Below are 14,547 nucleotides of genomic sequence, written 5' to 3' on the forward strand. Positions count from 1 at the left end.
CTCATTCTTTTCGGAATATCAAATGATGAGATTAAGAATTCAAACTAATTAAATGGTTTCTCTTCAAAATTATCACATTGGAGTAACTAAACTCTAGCTCAATTATTAGTTATTTTTCCCATTTAAACATAAAATGATTGGGGCATGTTAGGATGCCACCACCCTTAAAATAACATTATATCATCATTACTAGCTAATCATTTGTACGTGGACGAATAATAAGCTGCCACGTGGCAAAAAAAAAAAAATCTAAAAAAGACGGCTAGCAATTTGTTGCTCTGTATCCAACAATTTTTTTTGTCCAATAGCATTTATAATATTTATGTATAAGTGTTGTCACGGTGTCCTTTAACATTGACCTAAAATGATATCCTCTAAAAATTGATAATAAAAAATTATTTGTCTCTATCTGTCTCTCAAGATTATCACATGGGATTAACTAATTTCTTGCGCAATTATCAAATTTTATTACTATGAAATATAGGCTCTACCAGACAAACTAAACTAGTTGACCCCATTGATGCATCAAGCTCTCCCCAAAAAAGGGGAAGAAAGATTGCACTTTTAGGACTGCGACACTACATCGTAAAAACTCAACTTCAATCTAGTGAAATTTTTTGATATTAGCAAAAAAGATGAGATTTTTCTCACATTTCAACAAGTTTCTGCGAAGCCATCCTTCTTCAGCCAAGCTTTTGGTTCTCTCTTCAATCAGGTTTTTACTTAATTTCATTAATTATAGTTTTCTTGATGAGCTCATTTTCAGTTCCTAATTTTTTGTCTTTTTCTAAATTCTTGTGATCCGTGGTCGATTCCTTTGATTTGCGCAAGTAAATGAACAATCTTGGTATGTTTATGATGAATTGCATGACTAATTTCTATGAAATGATGATGAATTGATGTGTTGGTGAAACATAAATGTGTAGACTTTAGTGAAAGTTGGGGTTTATTGTTTGAGATAGCATTCTATGTGAGGGGGTTGTTTGGTTTGGTGGATTAGCTGAGGATTAGTCTTGCGAATGTTGTTCGGTTGGATAGATTCGGATCGGGGCTCGGTCTCGAGATTAGTCTTGTGTTACAAGATCTTGGCCCTCTGAAAAATTTAATCTTGGTTGGTATTAGGCTAGTTTTGAATCTTGAGTAATCAATCAAACAGCCCCTTTGTGTTATGCTGTTGTTTGGGGATTGTAATCTGTAACAGAGGTTTGTTTCCCTTTGCTTGCTGGCTGTGTACAGTGGCGGAGGCCTCGTTGCGTATGCAGATCTTCCTTCGGATAAGGAGAAACCGAGTCTCGCCCTTGAGCAAGAGGAGACTCGAAAGAAGCGAGTCTTGGTGCTTGGGACGGGATGGGCGGGTATTAGCTTCCTGAAGGACCTTGACATCTCGTCCTACGACGTTCAGGTGGTTTCGCCGAGAAACTACTTTGCGTTCACCCCTTTGTTGCCTAGCGTCACGTGTGGGACAGTGGAGGCACGGAGCATTGTAGAGCCGGTTCGCAACATTGTGAAGAAGGTAATTGAACTAGTTAAACGTTTGAAGGCTTATGCGCGTATTGTTATTTGAAAAAACTCGAATCGTGGCAGAGGAACGGAGAGGTCAAGTTCTGGGAAGCAGAATGTCTCAAAGTCGATGCTGTGAACAAAAAGGTTATCTGTCGATCCTATGTTAATGAGAATCTCCCGGGGAAGAACGAGTTCTCGTTGGAGTATGATTATTTGGTCGTAGCCGTTGGAGCGCAAGTGAACACGTTTAACACTCCCGGAGTCGAGGAGAATTGCTACTTTCTGAAGGTAAACATTTTTCTTTTTGTGTATATAAGACCTTTTTGTGCTAATCATCAACGTTGTCTCGTGCAGGAAGTCGAAGATGCACAAAGCATCCGCAGGGCTGTGATAGATTGTTTCGAGAAAGCTGTCCTTCCGGAGCTGACTGAGGAGGAGCGGAGGATCAACCTCCATTTCGTGATAGTAGGAGGCGGTCCGACTGGTGTGGAGTTTGCTGCTGAGCTTCACGACTTTGTCCATGAGGATCTGGTGAAAATATACCCCTCGGTAAAAGATTTAGTCGCGATATCCCTCATACAATCTGGCGACCATATCCTCAACACGTAAGGCTGCATAATCTTCGGTGGTCGTATATGCTTAGCAAATCTAATTCTTGATCGTTGTTTAGGTATGACGAGAGGATCAGCTCGTTCGCTGAGCAGAAGTTCCAACGAGATGGCATCGAGGTTTTGACAGGGCACCGCGTGCTAAGTGTCTCGGACAGACTGATTGACGTCAAGGCAAAATCCACGGGGCAGAATGTTTCGATACCTCACGGGATGGTCGTGTGGTCTACTGGAGTCGGGACAAGGCCACTCGTGAAGGACTTTATGGAGCAAATCGGCCAGGTAGTCTCCATATTAGCGAAGAATGTGATGTCGTTGCTCCATCACAACTCATTACTGTCTTCACCTGCAGGGGAACCGCAAGGTTCTTGCTACGGATGAATGGCTTCGAGTGAAGGGATGTGACGACGTGTATGGCCTTGGCGACTGCACCACCGTAGATCAGAAAAAAATCATGGTAGTTCGTTTGTTCGTTGACAACGTGTCGTTGCTTTCTCTGTTCTGTTTGAGACGTCCCGTTTTTTTTTTTCAGGAGGATATCTCGGCGATATTTAAAGCTGCGGACAAAGACAACTCGGGCACCCTAACTATCGAAGAATTCAAGGATGTGATCGAAGATGTCACCATCCGGTACCCCCAAGTCGAACTATATCTGCAGAACAATCATCTATCCGACATAACAGACCTGCTAAAAGGCGCGGAAGAAGTGGATATCGAAGAGTTCAAGCTGGCGCTAGCGAACGTGGATAAGCAAACGAAGAGCCTTCCCGCTACTGCTCAAGTAAGGCCAACGTCTCTTTGCTAGTTTTGTATATATCCTCTCCTCGACTAAAATTCTACTTTTCCGTCTAGGTTGCTGCTCAACAAGGTGCCTACCTTGCTAGGTGCTTCAACACGCGAGAGAAATGCAAAGCTGAACCCGAGGGTCCACGAAAGTTCAGAAGTGGCGGTCGCCATGAATTTCGTCCTTTCAGGTAAATACACATCGATCGAACTGGATAAACAATTTTTGTGTTCGTTTCGTTTAAATATGTTTGTGTCATTTTTGAAAACTAGGTATCGCCATCTAGGGCAGTTTGCACCTCTCGGGGGCGAGCAGGCAGCAGCGGAGCTGCCTGGCGACTGGGTTTCAGTCGGCCACAGCACGCAATGGCTTTGGTACTCGATATATGCAAGGTCAGTTTAGTTCCCTTTTCTTAAAAAGAAAGTTAGTAATGCATCATCTCGGGCGATACGTTTAGGAGTTACGAATTTTTTTACGTGCAGTAAACAAGTTAGCTGGCGCACGAGGTACCTTGTAGTCGGGGACTGGACTAGGAGGTTCGTGTTTGGGAGAGACTCGAGTCGTATATGAAATGGAGTTTCATCTTTGAGACGTATACACAAGATGCTTCCTAATTTGGTTATGGAGGATGTGATTCTTTGATACATAGAACTATGCTTCTCTTTGTAGTTTTCATGCTTGTGTAAAAAGATTTGATTGATATTATGAAACTATGTTTAATTTGTTTGTAATTGTTCTTCAATTTTAGCTTTATGTCGCATGTGGACTGGGATATAAACGTGATCGATGAAAAATAGTCTCATTTTCTCATTTTGGGATGTACACAAAAAATAGTCTTATTTCTAAAAATTAAATGTTTCTCTTTCATATTTTACCCACTTTATCTCGTCTCTCATACTTCATCCATTTTTTCTCATTAATCTTTTATTTAATATACTTTTTCTCATTCTCTCTTATTTTATCAATTTTTTAATTAAAATTCATACCATTCAAAAGTAAACAATTTATTGTGTACAGAGGGAATAGTTCCCAACTCAAAATCATTACTCATATATATTATGATTTAAACTTATGGAGTAGTATTAATGTATTGAAGTTTGTCATATATAGATTTTAACAAATGATCATCATCTTTATCTTTATCATCACCCGAATATTTAAATTTATACATATTGTATACCAAAAAACATCAAAATTTGGATCAAAATATTTACTTGCCCCAAAAATGGAAGTCATAACTTCAAATTCAGCTTTATGTCGCATGTGGATTAGGATATAAACGTGATATATAAAAATTTGGCAACCATTCAACATATCACCTTTTCTAGAGTACTTTTCATCACAAAATGGTCGATCTTTACAAGTTAAAGAGAAGCTTTAAATCGAACTAGAACAAATTTATTCCAAATTATACCTATTCAATTCGAGTAGGAGCCGGCCCAACCTCCCAAACGCGGGGTTCTTCTACGTTGAGTCCAACCCCGCGTGTTGAGAAAGATCATATTCGAAGACTCTTTTATCAACGAGACGGGAGTGGATATCCGGTTCTTGGACACGGCCTACTTTGGCGGGTGGTGCGAGGCCGATCAAGACCTGGATGTCGTGGTGACAATGCATGTTAATTGTTGCTCCAAATTGATGAGCAAGATCCATGATATGCAAATGTTCATGGAGGATTGGAAGAATTATAAGATGGGAGGTGATAACAAATGGACTCTTCCATGCAAATGTGTTCTCAATAAAGCTAAAGCTAGAAAGGATCAAGGCGCTTGAGCGCCGAGATCATTGAAAGAAAAGGTTTTGAAAAATAAGTTCTTCGTCCTTAAAAATTTGTCATCATTTGACTTAACACCGATTTTAAGAAAGATAATAGAAAGTGAGTTTAAAAGTTAGTAGAATTTGTCCTGAAATTTTACATTAATATGATCTTAAAAAAACCTTAATATACATATGCATAAATTATCTCTTTGAACATATACTACTCATCAGCCAATAATTCCTCCAACCAAAATCTATGGAATGAGTTCCAAAATATTTACTGACTACCTGTGTGATTTCATGTGATTAATTGAAAATTTAAATTTGGAAACTTGTGGTACAGTTTTCACATATTTTCATGAATTTAATTGTAATTATGCATATTTAAGAGCATTTTAGTTAAGATACCAATAGAAATTATTTAATAAGTTAATCAATAGTCAATTTCACACTTTTAAAAATCAACATACTACTTTATTAAAAAATTGCAAATTTTTTTAATTGTGTCGAACTATTGATATAAAACAAAAAATATTGTATGTGAACAATATCAAAATATTCGGGCCTATATCATTGTTTTAATAAAGTTGCGTTATTGATCAAACTTAATGGTTCTCTTGCAATTTGCCTTAATTATAATTGTATAGTTCATTACATTTTCTTGAAAAATCAAATCCCAGCCGATATCAAATTGTAAATAATTTTCCCTTTTATTTTCTAGCAATTTAATAATGCAACCTATATCATTTATCATTTGTGGTATTACTTTAAATCTCATTACATTTTTAATTATCACTATTCCAATGTCGTATAATTGAATTTACTTTAATGTCACATTATACAAGAATTTAAAATAATTAAAATAATATAATATATAAAAAATATTGTAACAATAAAACCAAGATCCCAAATTCCGCATTGCTGAGGCTGACAGTAGGGCATGGACCTATTCTCCAGCAGTTATTAGTGAAGCACCGATTCTATAATTAATATCGGAAATAAATACTAATAAATTAATTTCCTTTTTTGCTTCAAAACCTTCCTTTCACCGACTCACACACAAAAATTATAAATCTTCTTAGATTTTGTATTAAAGAGAATTTTATAAATATAGAGACTATAAATATGTATAGCAATTGAAAAGTATAGAACATTAAAAATAGGGTTTTGTTCTTGTTTTCAAAGAAATTCATATTACAATGAGTGGCTACAGATTTTACCAGAAAGCTTCGGAGGCTTATTACAGCCGCCGAAATCTGTATAATTTGCTTGTAATTACTTCTGTCAGGTTTGTTTTTCTTTTTATATTATTTGTTTAATGGTTTTTTTATAGTGTTTGTTCATTCCGATTGGTTGTATGTTCATAGACTATTTAGATTTCTTTAGTTTTAGAGCTAATAGTGTTATTAAATCAACGAAGTTTGATCAATATTATATAAAATATTAAATCATGAATCTTTAGTTTTTTGAACTTGTCACATGAACAAAACGGTAGTGATTTTTTTTTCTTATTTTAATGGAGTTATTTTGACTCTCACTAAATGACAAAAGATGTTAACCTATACATTTAATTGTAGTATATAATATTCATAGATGGGTTGTATGTTTGGGGTTGGATGCTTGTTAATAATTAAATCGATTATCTTATATATATGTATATATGCCAAATAGATTTGAAAAGTAATTGAAGAAATATGGAACTCCCTACATTGTTAGATTTGTTATTACTACTTTACAAAAGGCAAATATATTTTGAAAGTTGTGATATAGATCTAAGGTTAAATTGCCGAAAATGTATGAAGTTTAAAAATAGGCATAAAAAAAATGAAGTAGGGATTTCGTTGATAAGCATTAACAATATATTATGCATAGACAACTTGATTTTTTCGCAGAATTTGACCAAATTTTATGGTTTTTCGGCAATTAGCCATAGAAACATCGACATTAAATAGGTACAAAAAAATAGTGTTGTCAAAATTTGATGTAAAACTTTTCTATTTACTGATATGAAGAATGCTTGTGCAGTGGTGGAGGGCTATTGGCATTGGCAAGCAACAATCCGGCGAGAACTGCGTATGCCGACGCCGCTGGAGGGGCCCACATCAGGAAGAAGAAGGTGGTGGTGCTGGGAACTGGTTGGGCTGGCACTAGCTTTCTCAAAGGCCTGAAAGACCCTTCTCTTGATGTTGAGATTGTCTCTCCACGAAACTACTTCGCCTTCACTCCTTTGCTGCCGAGTGTCACCAATGGAACCGTGGAAGCTCGCAGCATTGTCGAGCCAATCCGCAACATCGTCAGAAAGGTGAGTGTAGCATCATCCTGTGTGAACGAACACCGTAAGGTCGAATTCGCATTTTGGTTGTAACAAACATGCTATTTGTATGTTGTTTCCTGGTTGCAGAAATCGTTCGATGTTCAGTTCAGGGAAGCTGAATGCTACAAAATCGATACGAAAAACAAGAAGGTGCACTGCAAATCCACACAGCAGAACAATGTAGGAGGGAGTGAAGATTTCACAGTGGATTATGATTACCTAGTGATAGCCATGGGAGCTCGTTCCAACACGTTCAACACCCCTGGCGTTGTTGAGCATACGCACTTTCTAAAGGTAACGTGTATATCAAGGTTTTCTAGACGTCCGATTTGTTTAACGGGATGTGTAACTGTCTCCTCAACGCATACAAAATGTAAACATTCTGCAGGAGATAGAAGATGCACAGAAGATAAGGAAAACGGTTATAGACTGTTTTGAGAAGGCAAGCTTACCGAACATTAGTGAAGCGGAGAGGAAGCGGATTCTGCATTTTGTGGTGGTCGGAGGAGGCCCAACGGGAGTGGAGTTTGCTGCTGAGCTTCACGACTTTGTCATTGAGGATTTGGCAAAGCTATACCCAGATCTCAAGAGCTACGTTACAATCACTCTTCTCGAGGCTGGAGACCACATTCTGAACATGTGAGGAGGCTTCAAATTCAAACAAGTACAAATTTATGCAATGATTTTTTGTTCTTAAAATGACATTTTCTTGATTGCTTGTAGGTTTGACAAAAGGATCACACAATTTGCTGAAGATAAATTCAGGAGGGATGGTCTTGACTTGAAAGTTGGCTCGATGGTTACAAAGGTGACGGACAAAGAGATATGCACGAAAGAGAGAGCTACAGGGAAAAATGTGTCTATACCGTATGGGATGGTTGTCTGGTCGACTGGTATTGGAACTCGGCCTGTTGTGATGGATTTCATGAAGCAGATTGGCCAGGTTCGTGCTCTATGTCATTGAGTTATATCTGCAGCCGAAGGAATTCATGCAGCTTTCGTTTAATATTAATACCAACTAATGTCTCTTGAAAACAGACCAACAGGAGAGTGTTAGCAACTGATGAATGGCTAAGGGTGGAAGGATGTGAAGACATCTACGCTCTAGGTGATTGTGCCACTATTGATCAACGCAAAGTCATGGTATGTCATTTTTCCAACAATTCAAGTAATAAATGAATCGTTACTCGATCTGATGTAATAATTGGGTTGGCGAATTACCAGGAAGACATTGCAGCCATCTTCAGCAAGGCTGACAAGAACAACACAGGTAAACTCAAGGCTGACGACTTCAACGAGGTGATCAACGACATAACTGAAAGGTATCCCCAAGTGGTAATCCATTTGAAGAAGCAGCAGGTTAAGAACTTCCTTCAACTTCTCAAGAATGCTCAAGGGGAAGATGAATTGGACATCGAAAAATTCAAGCTAGCACTCTCTGCAGTGGATGCACAGATGAAAAATCTTCCTGCAACAGCACAGGTTAAAAGGGATAGACAATAATTTTGTGTATAAATGGTGCCCATCTCTTGTAATGAACTTGACAAATAAAAGGTTTCCTTATTGTAGGTTGCTGCTCAACAAGGTACTTATCTTGCTGATTGTTTCAACCGGATGGACGAGTGCGAGATAAATCCTGAAGGCCCGTTGAGGTTCCGGGGATCAGGAAGGCATCGCTTCAAGGCATTCAGGTAGATCTAGTAACATAGGTGCCAGTAAACTTCATCAATATTTATTGCCAACATCGTACTTCAGAAAACAGATTGTTTAACTATAGGATCATGCTACATTGGGGATCACTTACCTTGTGGTGAATGTATAATTGCAAGGTACACACATCTAGGGCAGTTCGCCCCGTTGGGTGGAGAACAAACTGCAGCTCAACTTCCTGGAGACTGGGTTTCGATAGGTCACAGCACACAATGGCTCTGGTACTCAGTCTATGCCAGGTAACAATCTGCACAAGCACATACAAAAAGATTGCAAAACATTCTATACCACGTATTATCTACTCACCTCCACGTGTATGTTGCTCCTTATATCTGTGTCTGCAGCAAGCTAGTCAGCTGGCGCACAAGAGTGCTGGTGATCTCAGACTGGACAAGGCGTTTCATATTCGGAAGAGACTCAAGTAAAATATGAAATGAGCTGAGCTCTATGCATTCAGAGATGAGGAAAATACAACCATGTCTTTAGCTTCGAGATTCGGCTATAGAAACATTTTTGCTTACACATTTCTACAGAGATTTATTATGATATCTAATAAGAACCATAGTGAGTTGGCCATAGAGATCTAAGTTTACTCCATTTTTGTTCCTATTATTTTCATGGCCATAGAGATCTAAATATACTGCAGTTTTGTTCCTATTAATTTCATGAAGTGAGTGTTTCCAAAATTCCCAAGTGGAATGAAGGGAGTGGATCTAATTTATTTTGTTACCATACATCTTTTTCGGGTGAAAAATCCTAAGTTATTATATTCTCTTCACTTCTGCAGCTTTAATTTTGAAATGAGAAAGATGCAAACTAATCTATACAAGTAAATTATAAAACATCTAAAAGAAAAACATAATTCATCAGCAAGTAATGATAAATTCTATTAAGAAGCAAAAACAAATATTCACAGGTTAGCTCCACAAAAAGTGATGCAATCTGATAAATGAACTCAACAAAGGCTACACAAGCTGAAATACTGTATAATTTCTGTATTCTAAGTCTACAACAAGCAATATGAGATGTATCTTGAAATGATAAACATGAGCAGACTGCAAAATTTAGCGTTGGTATTGTTTGATCTAATCTTCAAAGCAACAAGTGTTATCCAGAGAAATTCCCAGCATTATATTGTTTCTGGTAAAGCTTGCAGGGTGTGAAGTCCTTGAATGCATTTCTAGAAAAGTGTGTATGTAAATCCATGAAACCCATAATCTCAGAGACCCTTGCATAAGAACTGCATCACAAACAGAGCCAGACGTGAGAAAGCCATTCATATTTCACCTGAGTATTTCCCTTCATGAACTTGGCTCGGCTGCAGACTATTCTCCAGGGTCAAACTGAACCAGAGAAAATAAAAGCATCATTGATTTGCCCAGCCTGCCCAATTACAGAGAAAAATATTTTAGTGTGATAGTCGATATCTACTTATTGCTGAATAAAATTTGCTCAGCTCTTATAAAAGGAGTATAAACTGAAATCATAGATTCAAAAGGATATCATCATTCATTAAATTACCTGAGGATGTTCTCTGTGGATGCAGAATGATGAGGCCTTAGCAGGAAACCAAGACAGCGAATTTATCTCTATTTAACCAAAAAGTGCTCGACTCAAATCATTTGTTCTATATCAGGATCCTCTTGGAACAGCAGAACCTCGGATGAGATCATTCATCTCATTCGAGAATTTTAATGCCAACTCCATCTTTCCCATCTTCTTTAGACTAAATATCAGTGCACGGTATATAGGAATTGAAGGACGGATTTGCCTAGATTTTATCTGCTCAAATATTTTCAGCGCTTCTTCAATGTTCCCTGATCTACCTAAGCTCTCGATCAAAGCTTTGAAAGTCATAAGATCTGGTTGAATTCCTCTCTCAGTCATTTCCCTGAAATGCACGATGCACAAATCTAACCTTCCCATCTTGCGCAAGCTGTTTAATATAGTATTATACGTGAAAATATCTGGAGCAAGACCAATTTCTCTCATAGAAGCAAATACACGCAGCATGTCATCAACTCGCCCCAAACGACCAAAAATTGCCAAAACAGTATTGTATGTAACCAAGTCTGGTCTACATCCCGAACCCTTCATATCTTCAAATACTAACAGGGCACCATCAGGATGCCCACATTTACCCAACGCATATATAAATCTATTCAAAACTATATCCATCCTCGGTAAATCCATTTCACAGAGTTCCCTGACAAAATCCAATAACATAGCATGACTATTCTGCTTCCGAAAACCTCTAGCAACAACAAGATACGAATCCAATCCCACGGAACCACAAGAAACGAGAAGATCCTTGAAAACATGAGAGAGCATATCAATATCATTTTTTCCCTCTGCAGCTTCTAGAATGCAATTGTACACACTAGGGCCAATAAAAATATGCTTATCGCGTAAAATTCGCGGTATCCTAGCTGCAACCGTGAAATTTCCAGCTGCACACAGCTTCCTAATATAACCTACACAAAGTTCTTCCCTAGAAGAAGAAGAGGAAGAGTCCTCCCCAGCAGCAAGTATTCGATTCAGGATCTCATCAGTTGTTTCTTCAGGGGAAATTTGAGTCGATAACACCCGAATTCCTACTGAATTGCTCAAAACAGATGATGAAGAAACCCTAGATACTCTAATTAGGATATTTTTAGCAACGCTTTTCACCAAAAACACGGCCATTAATCCAGACTCAATCAGCAAAATCGATGCGCAGAAGAAATCAATATCGTGATTATTCAGAAATTGGAAGGATTGAACCTAATAATGGCGGCATTCCCTTCGCCGGCGCTGTGCGCAGCTGGAGAGAATGGAGACGGGAAAATGGCATCGTTTTCGAATTCCCGTTGTTAGGAGGCGACTAGATAAATTGTTCCTTTTGGTGAAGTCGCACTCTCATAATTGTCGGTGCCGATTTCCATTTGCCCGGTGGCGCCGACGTGGCGGTGGCGGCGGCTGCTCTGGTGGCGATGGCGGCAATGAAATGGCAGGGTTTAAGATTATTTTCTTCTTTTTATTTAAATGGGGTTTAAGATTATTTTAGACATTAAATTTTAAAATTTAATTCATGGAAGTTGGTGTTGCTCACTCTTTTTTAAAATCAATAAGTAGGGAGTATATAATTTTTTAGTGACTAACAAATAATGAGTTTGTCTATTATTTAAATTTGTGATATGAATATTGCCGTAGATCAATTCGTAGTATATTGCGATTGAAGTTGCAAGGTTGATTATCATTTAGTGAGAAATGAACTTATTATGTCAGCATCACTCTCGCTTAATGCATGTAGAGCATTGTTCGTTTCGATTTATGTATTTAGTTAAATTCTAATATATCAAAAATTATTATTAAAAGTTTTAATTTTACAAAATTCATAAAAATTAAAGTTCAATTTCTTCATTTTCTCTATATTTTGCATACATTAAGAAAATGAGCATATTGAGCTTTGATTTTTATGAATTGTATAATTAAAATTTTCAATAACATTTTTTAATTATTGGAATCAAATAAAATATATAAATAGAAATTTTCAACGCTATACATTAAGAAGCTCACATGTAACATAGCATTCAACATCATTTAGTTAATTAAAATTGAGAATTTAGAATTTGACATATATGTAAGCTCTCAAATATTCATGAACTTTTTGGCCAAAAATATTTATTAGGCTCTTCGTTTGCGATGTAATCTTATTAGAGTACTCCATCCGTCCAGATAATTTGACACAGTATTCCATTTCGGGTTGTCCCACATAATTTGTTCCACTTCACTTTTACCATTTTTGGGTAGTGGACCTCATATTCCACTAACTCATTCCTACTCAGATTTTATTATAAAACTAGTACTTTAAAGTATGACCCACGTTCCACCAACTTTTTCAACTCACTTTTCATTAGATTTCTTAAAACTCGTGTCGGGTCAAAGTGTCCCAGATTAAGTTGAAAAAGTTGGTGGACGAAAATACCCGAAAGGAAAAATTTGTACACTATTTTCTCTCTTTCATCCTCCTTTTTTATTCCTTTGTCTATAATAAAATTAAAACTAAAATTATGGGTTTGTTAATCTTATTTCCTTGTGTTCTGTTAAATTTTTTTAGAAACTTAATCATATGATGATAAATTTTACATTTTGACGTCATTTTCCTTCGTCACACTAGAGTATTTGTGATTATGCTTCAAATGAGGAGTATTATAATTAATGATCCCGTAAATAAAATATTAAAAATTTGAACGACGAATTTCAACAAGTGAATATTTGAAATCCGAGTTCTTCACTCAATCTCTTCTGGCCGGCAAATCTTCGAAGCACTCTCTCATAATTGTTTTATAATTAATGTTTCCGCTATTATTATTATCGAATTCAATAACACTGTTACATCGGCACAAACTACAAATATTAATAAATTGAAAATAAACTTACAAATGGTAATTTTTAATTTTAATACTTAATGAAATAGGGGAGTGTTATATTGCTGGCTCAATACCTAATTGCTAACTACAACTAAATAATAGTCATTAGATATTCAAATTAAGGGCCTAGATCATCAACCAAGAAATATCAATACGATCAACAAAAAAACGTCAATAAAGCTATAGGATTAATTCCATAAAATATCAATAGGGGTATTAATGTCAATTAACTACATGTTTAGTTATAACTAATTTTTAAAAGAAATCCCAAAACTTTAAATTCATATAACATATATCAAATTAAAGATAATTTTATAAAGATTCCAAAGATATCACATATGCATATGTTCCGACGTCAAAATTTGAAAAAAAATTCGAATATTTTTCAATTTTTTCGTAAAGCAGAAATGTCAACATACTATATAAATTATGTCAATATAATACATGTAGAATGTCAATATAAGCAATGGGTTAACATTCTTAAAGCACCGTGTTGACATTCTCAAAGCATTGTGTTGATATTTTTGGGATGGAGGGAGTATCTATTATTAAAGTCTATTTATTTTCGATTTTGATAAACGAACTTCACAATCCACTAAAATAAAATTTCTTAAAATTTGCAGCAACTCACAACAAGACTATATTAGGCACGATTGAAACATTATTCTTTTGTTGCTCGTATATATAAAATTTGCGAAAGGAGAGAACATAACTCCATTACATGAAACTTGTAGTAATATAGTAAATCAGATTGAAATTAACTAGGACTACATTTGTTGAATTGGCAAAACACTATTGCCTTCTACTTTATTTGGATTGTGTGACAGAAGACATACTATGTCACAACCATTATTAATTATAGTAGAATATGATGATGAAGTAGCTTAGAAATTTCTTGATAGTAGTAGTTATGCAGAGCCATCGACGCAAAGCCATTGGCCAACAAAGATTGAATCACAATTGACATTGGGATTAATGGCGAGGAAATCATCAAGAGAGAGATTGAAATCTTGAGCCACACTTGAACATGTTTCATCACTCTCTGTTCCATGAACTGAGTTGCAAACTAGAGTTGCATCTTTCTTTCCAAATCCAACTGCTGAAAGATTAGAGATAGTTAGTGTGAGAGAGGGAGAAAAGCCCGAGCCCGAAAAAGGCGAGCAAGAGTCCGAAACAAGCTTAGACAATAAGAATAGACAAATCCAAACAAGGACTAAACTGTTGGAGTATGGAGCCTGAAAGGAAGTGAATTGATCCACGACCACGATGACCCAACAACAGTTTGGGCTTATGTACAATGTATATTTATGCCCGACCCGATTCTTATTATGTCCGGGATTAGGGTTCAATGCTTTCTAATTTAATTGTCAACAAGAAGTATATGCTGAAATCATTGGTTTGACATTGCCTTAGAATATAGATACAAAATAAGTTATGAATATAGAAGGGTAAATTTGT

The 14,547-nt window shown here is 36.5% G+C and overlaps 3 protein-coding genes across 8 annotated transcripts; 2 read left to right on the forward strand and 1 right to left on the reverse strand.

Annotated features, from left to right (window-relative positions):
• The first annotated feature begins 499 nt into the window (after positions 1-499).
• Positions 500-3,626, forward strand: NDB1 (NAD(P)H dehydrogenase B1). Its single transcript, XM_048082537.2, has 10 exons — positions 500-715; positions 1,237-1,513; positions 1,585-1,791; positions 1,858-2,108; positions 2,174-2,393; positions 2,464-2,568; positions 2,644-2,892; positions 2,964-3,085; positions 3,168-3,287; positions 3,378-3,626. Exons 1-10 carry the CDS (start codon positions 636-638, stop codon positions 3,463-3,465), a joined length of 1,719 nt encoding a protein of 572 aa, XP_047938494.1. The 5' UTR covers positions 500-635; the 3' UTR covers positions 3,466-3,626.
• Positions 3,627-5,771: 2,145 nt separating this feature from the next.
• LOC125188182 (external alternative NAD(P)H-ubiquinone oxidoreductase B4, mitochondrial-like) lies at positions 5,772-9,407 on the forward strand. Its single transcript, XM_089059325.1, has 10 exons — positions 5,772-5,941; positions 6,679-6,955; positions 7,055-7,261; positions 7,356-7,606; positions 7,691-7,910; positions 8,006-8,110; positions 8,192-8,449; positions 8,537-8,658; positions 8,797-8,916; positions 9,022-9,407. Exons 1-10 carry the CDS (start codon positions 5,853-5,855, stop codon positions 9,107-9,109), a joined length of 1,737 nt encoding a protein of 578 aa, XP_088915451.1. The 5' UTR covers positions 5,772-5,852; the 3' UTR covers positions 9,110-9,407.
• Positions 6,490-11,706, reverse strand: LOC125190154 (Tetratricopeptide repeat (TPR)-like superfamily protein). Of its 6 annotated transcripts, none has more exons than XM_089059328.1 (7): positions 10,199-11,706; positions 8,772-10,060; positions 8,189-8,664; positions 7,834-7,938; positions 7,420-7,598; positions 7,187-7,349; positions 6,490-6,972 (listed from the first exon to the last, which is right to left on the reverse strand). In XM_089059328.1, the coding sequence occupies exon 1, from the start codon at positions 11,360-11,362 to the stop codon at positions 10,310-10,312; it is 1,053 nt and encodes a 350-aa protein (XP_088915454.1). In that variant the 5' UTR covers positions 11,363-11,706; the 3' UTR covers positions 6,490-6,972; positions 7,187-7,349; positions 7,420-7,598; positions 7,834-7,938; positions 8,189-8,664; positions 8,772-10,060; positions 10,199-10,309. The 6 variants fall into 6 exon arrangements, with proteins under 6 accessions (XP_088915454.1, XP_088915455.1, XP_088915453.1 ...); XM_089059329.1 differs by having other exon boundaries at positions 6,490-7,044; XM_089059327.1 differs by lacking the exon at positions 7,187-7,349 and having other exon boundaries at positions 7,420-7,584.
• Between the last annotated feature and the right edge of the window lie 2,841 nt (positions 11,707-14,547).

This window comes from Salvia hispanica, chromosome 5 (genome assembly GCF_029641045.1).
Source record: "Salvia hispanica isolate PSC_SH4W2 chromosome 5, Shi_PSC_v1, whole genome shotgun sequence".
Taxonomy (NCBI): domain Eukaryota; kingdom Viridiplantae; phylum Streptophyta; class Magnoliopsida; order Lamiales; family Lamiaceae; genus Salvia; species Salvia hispanica.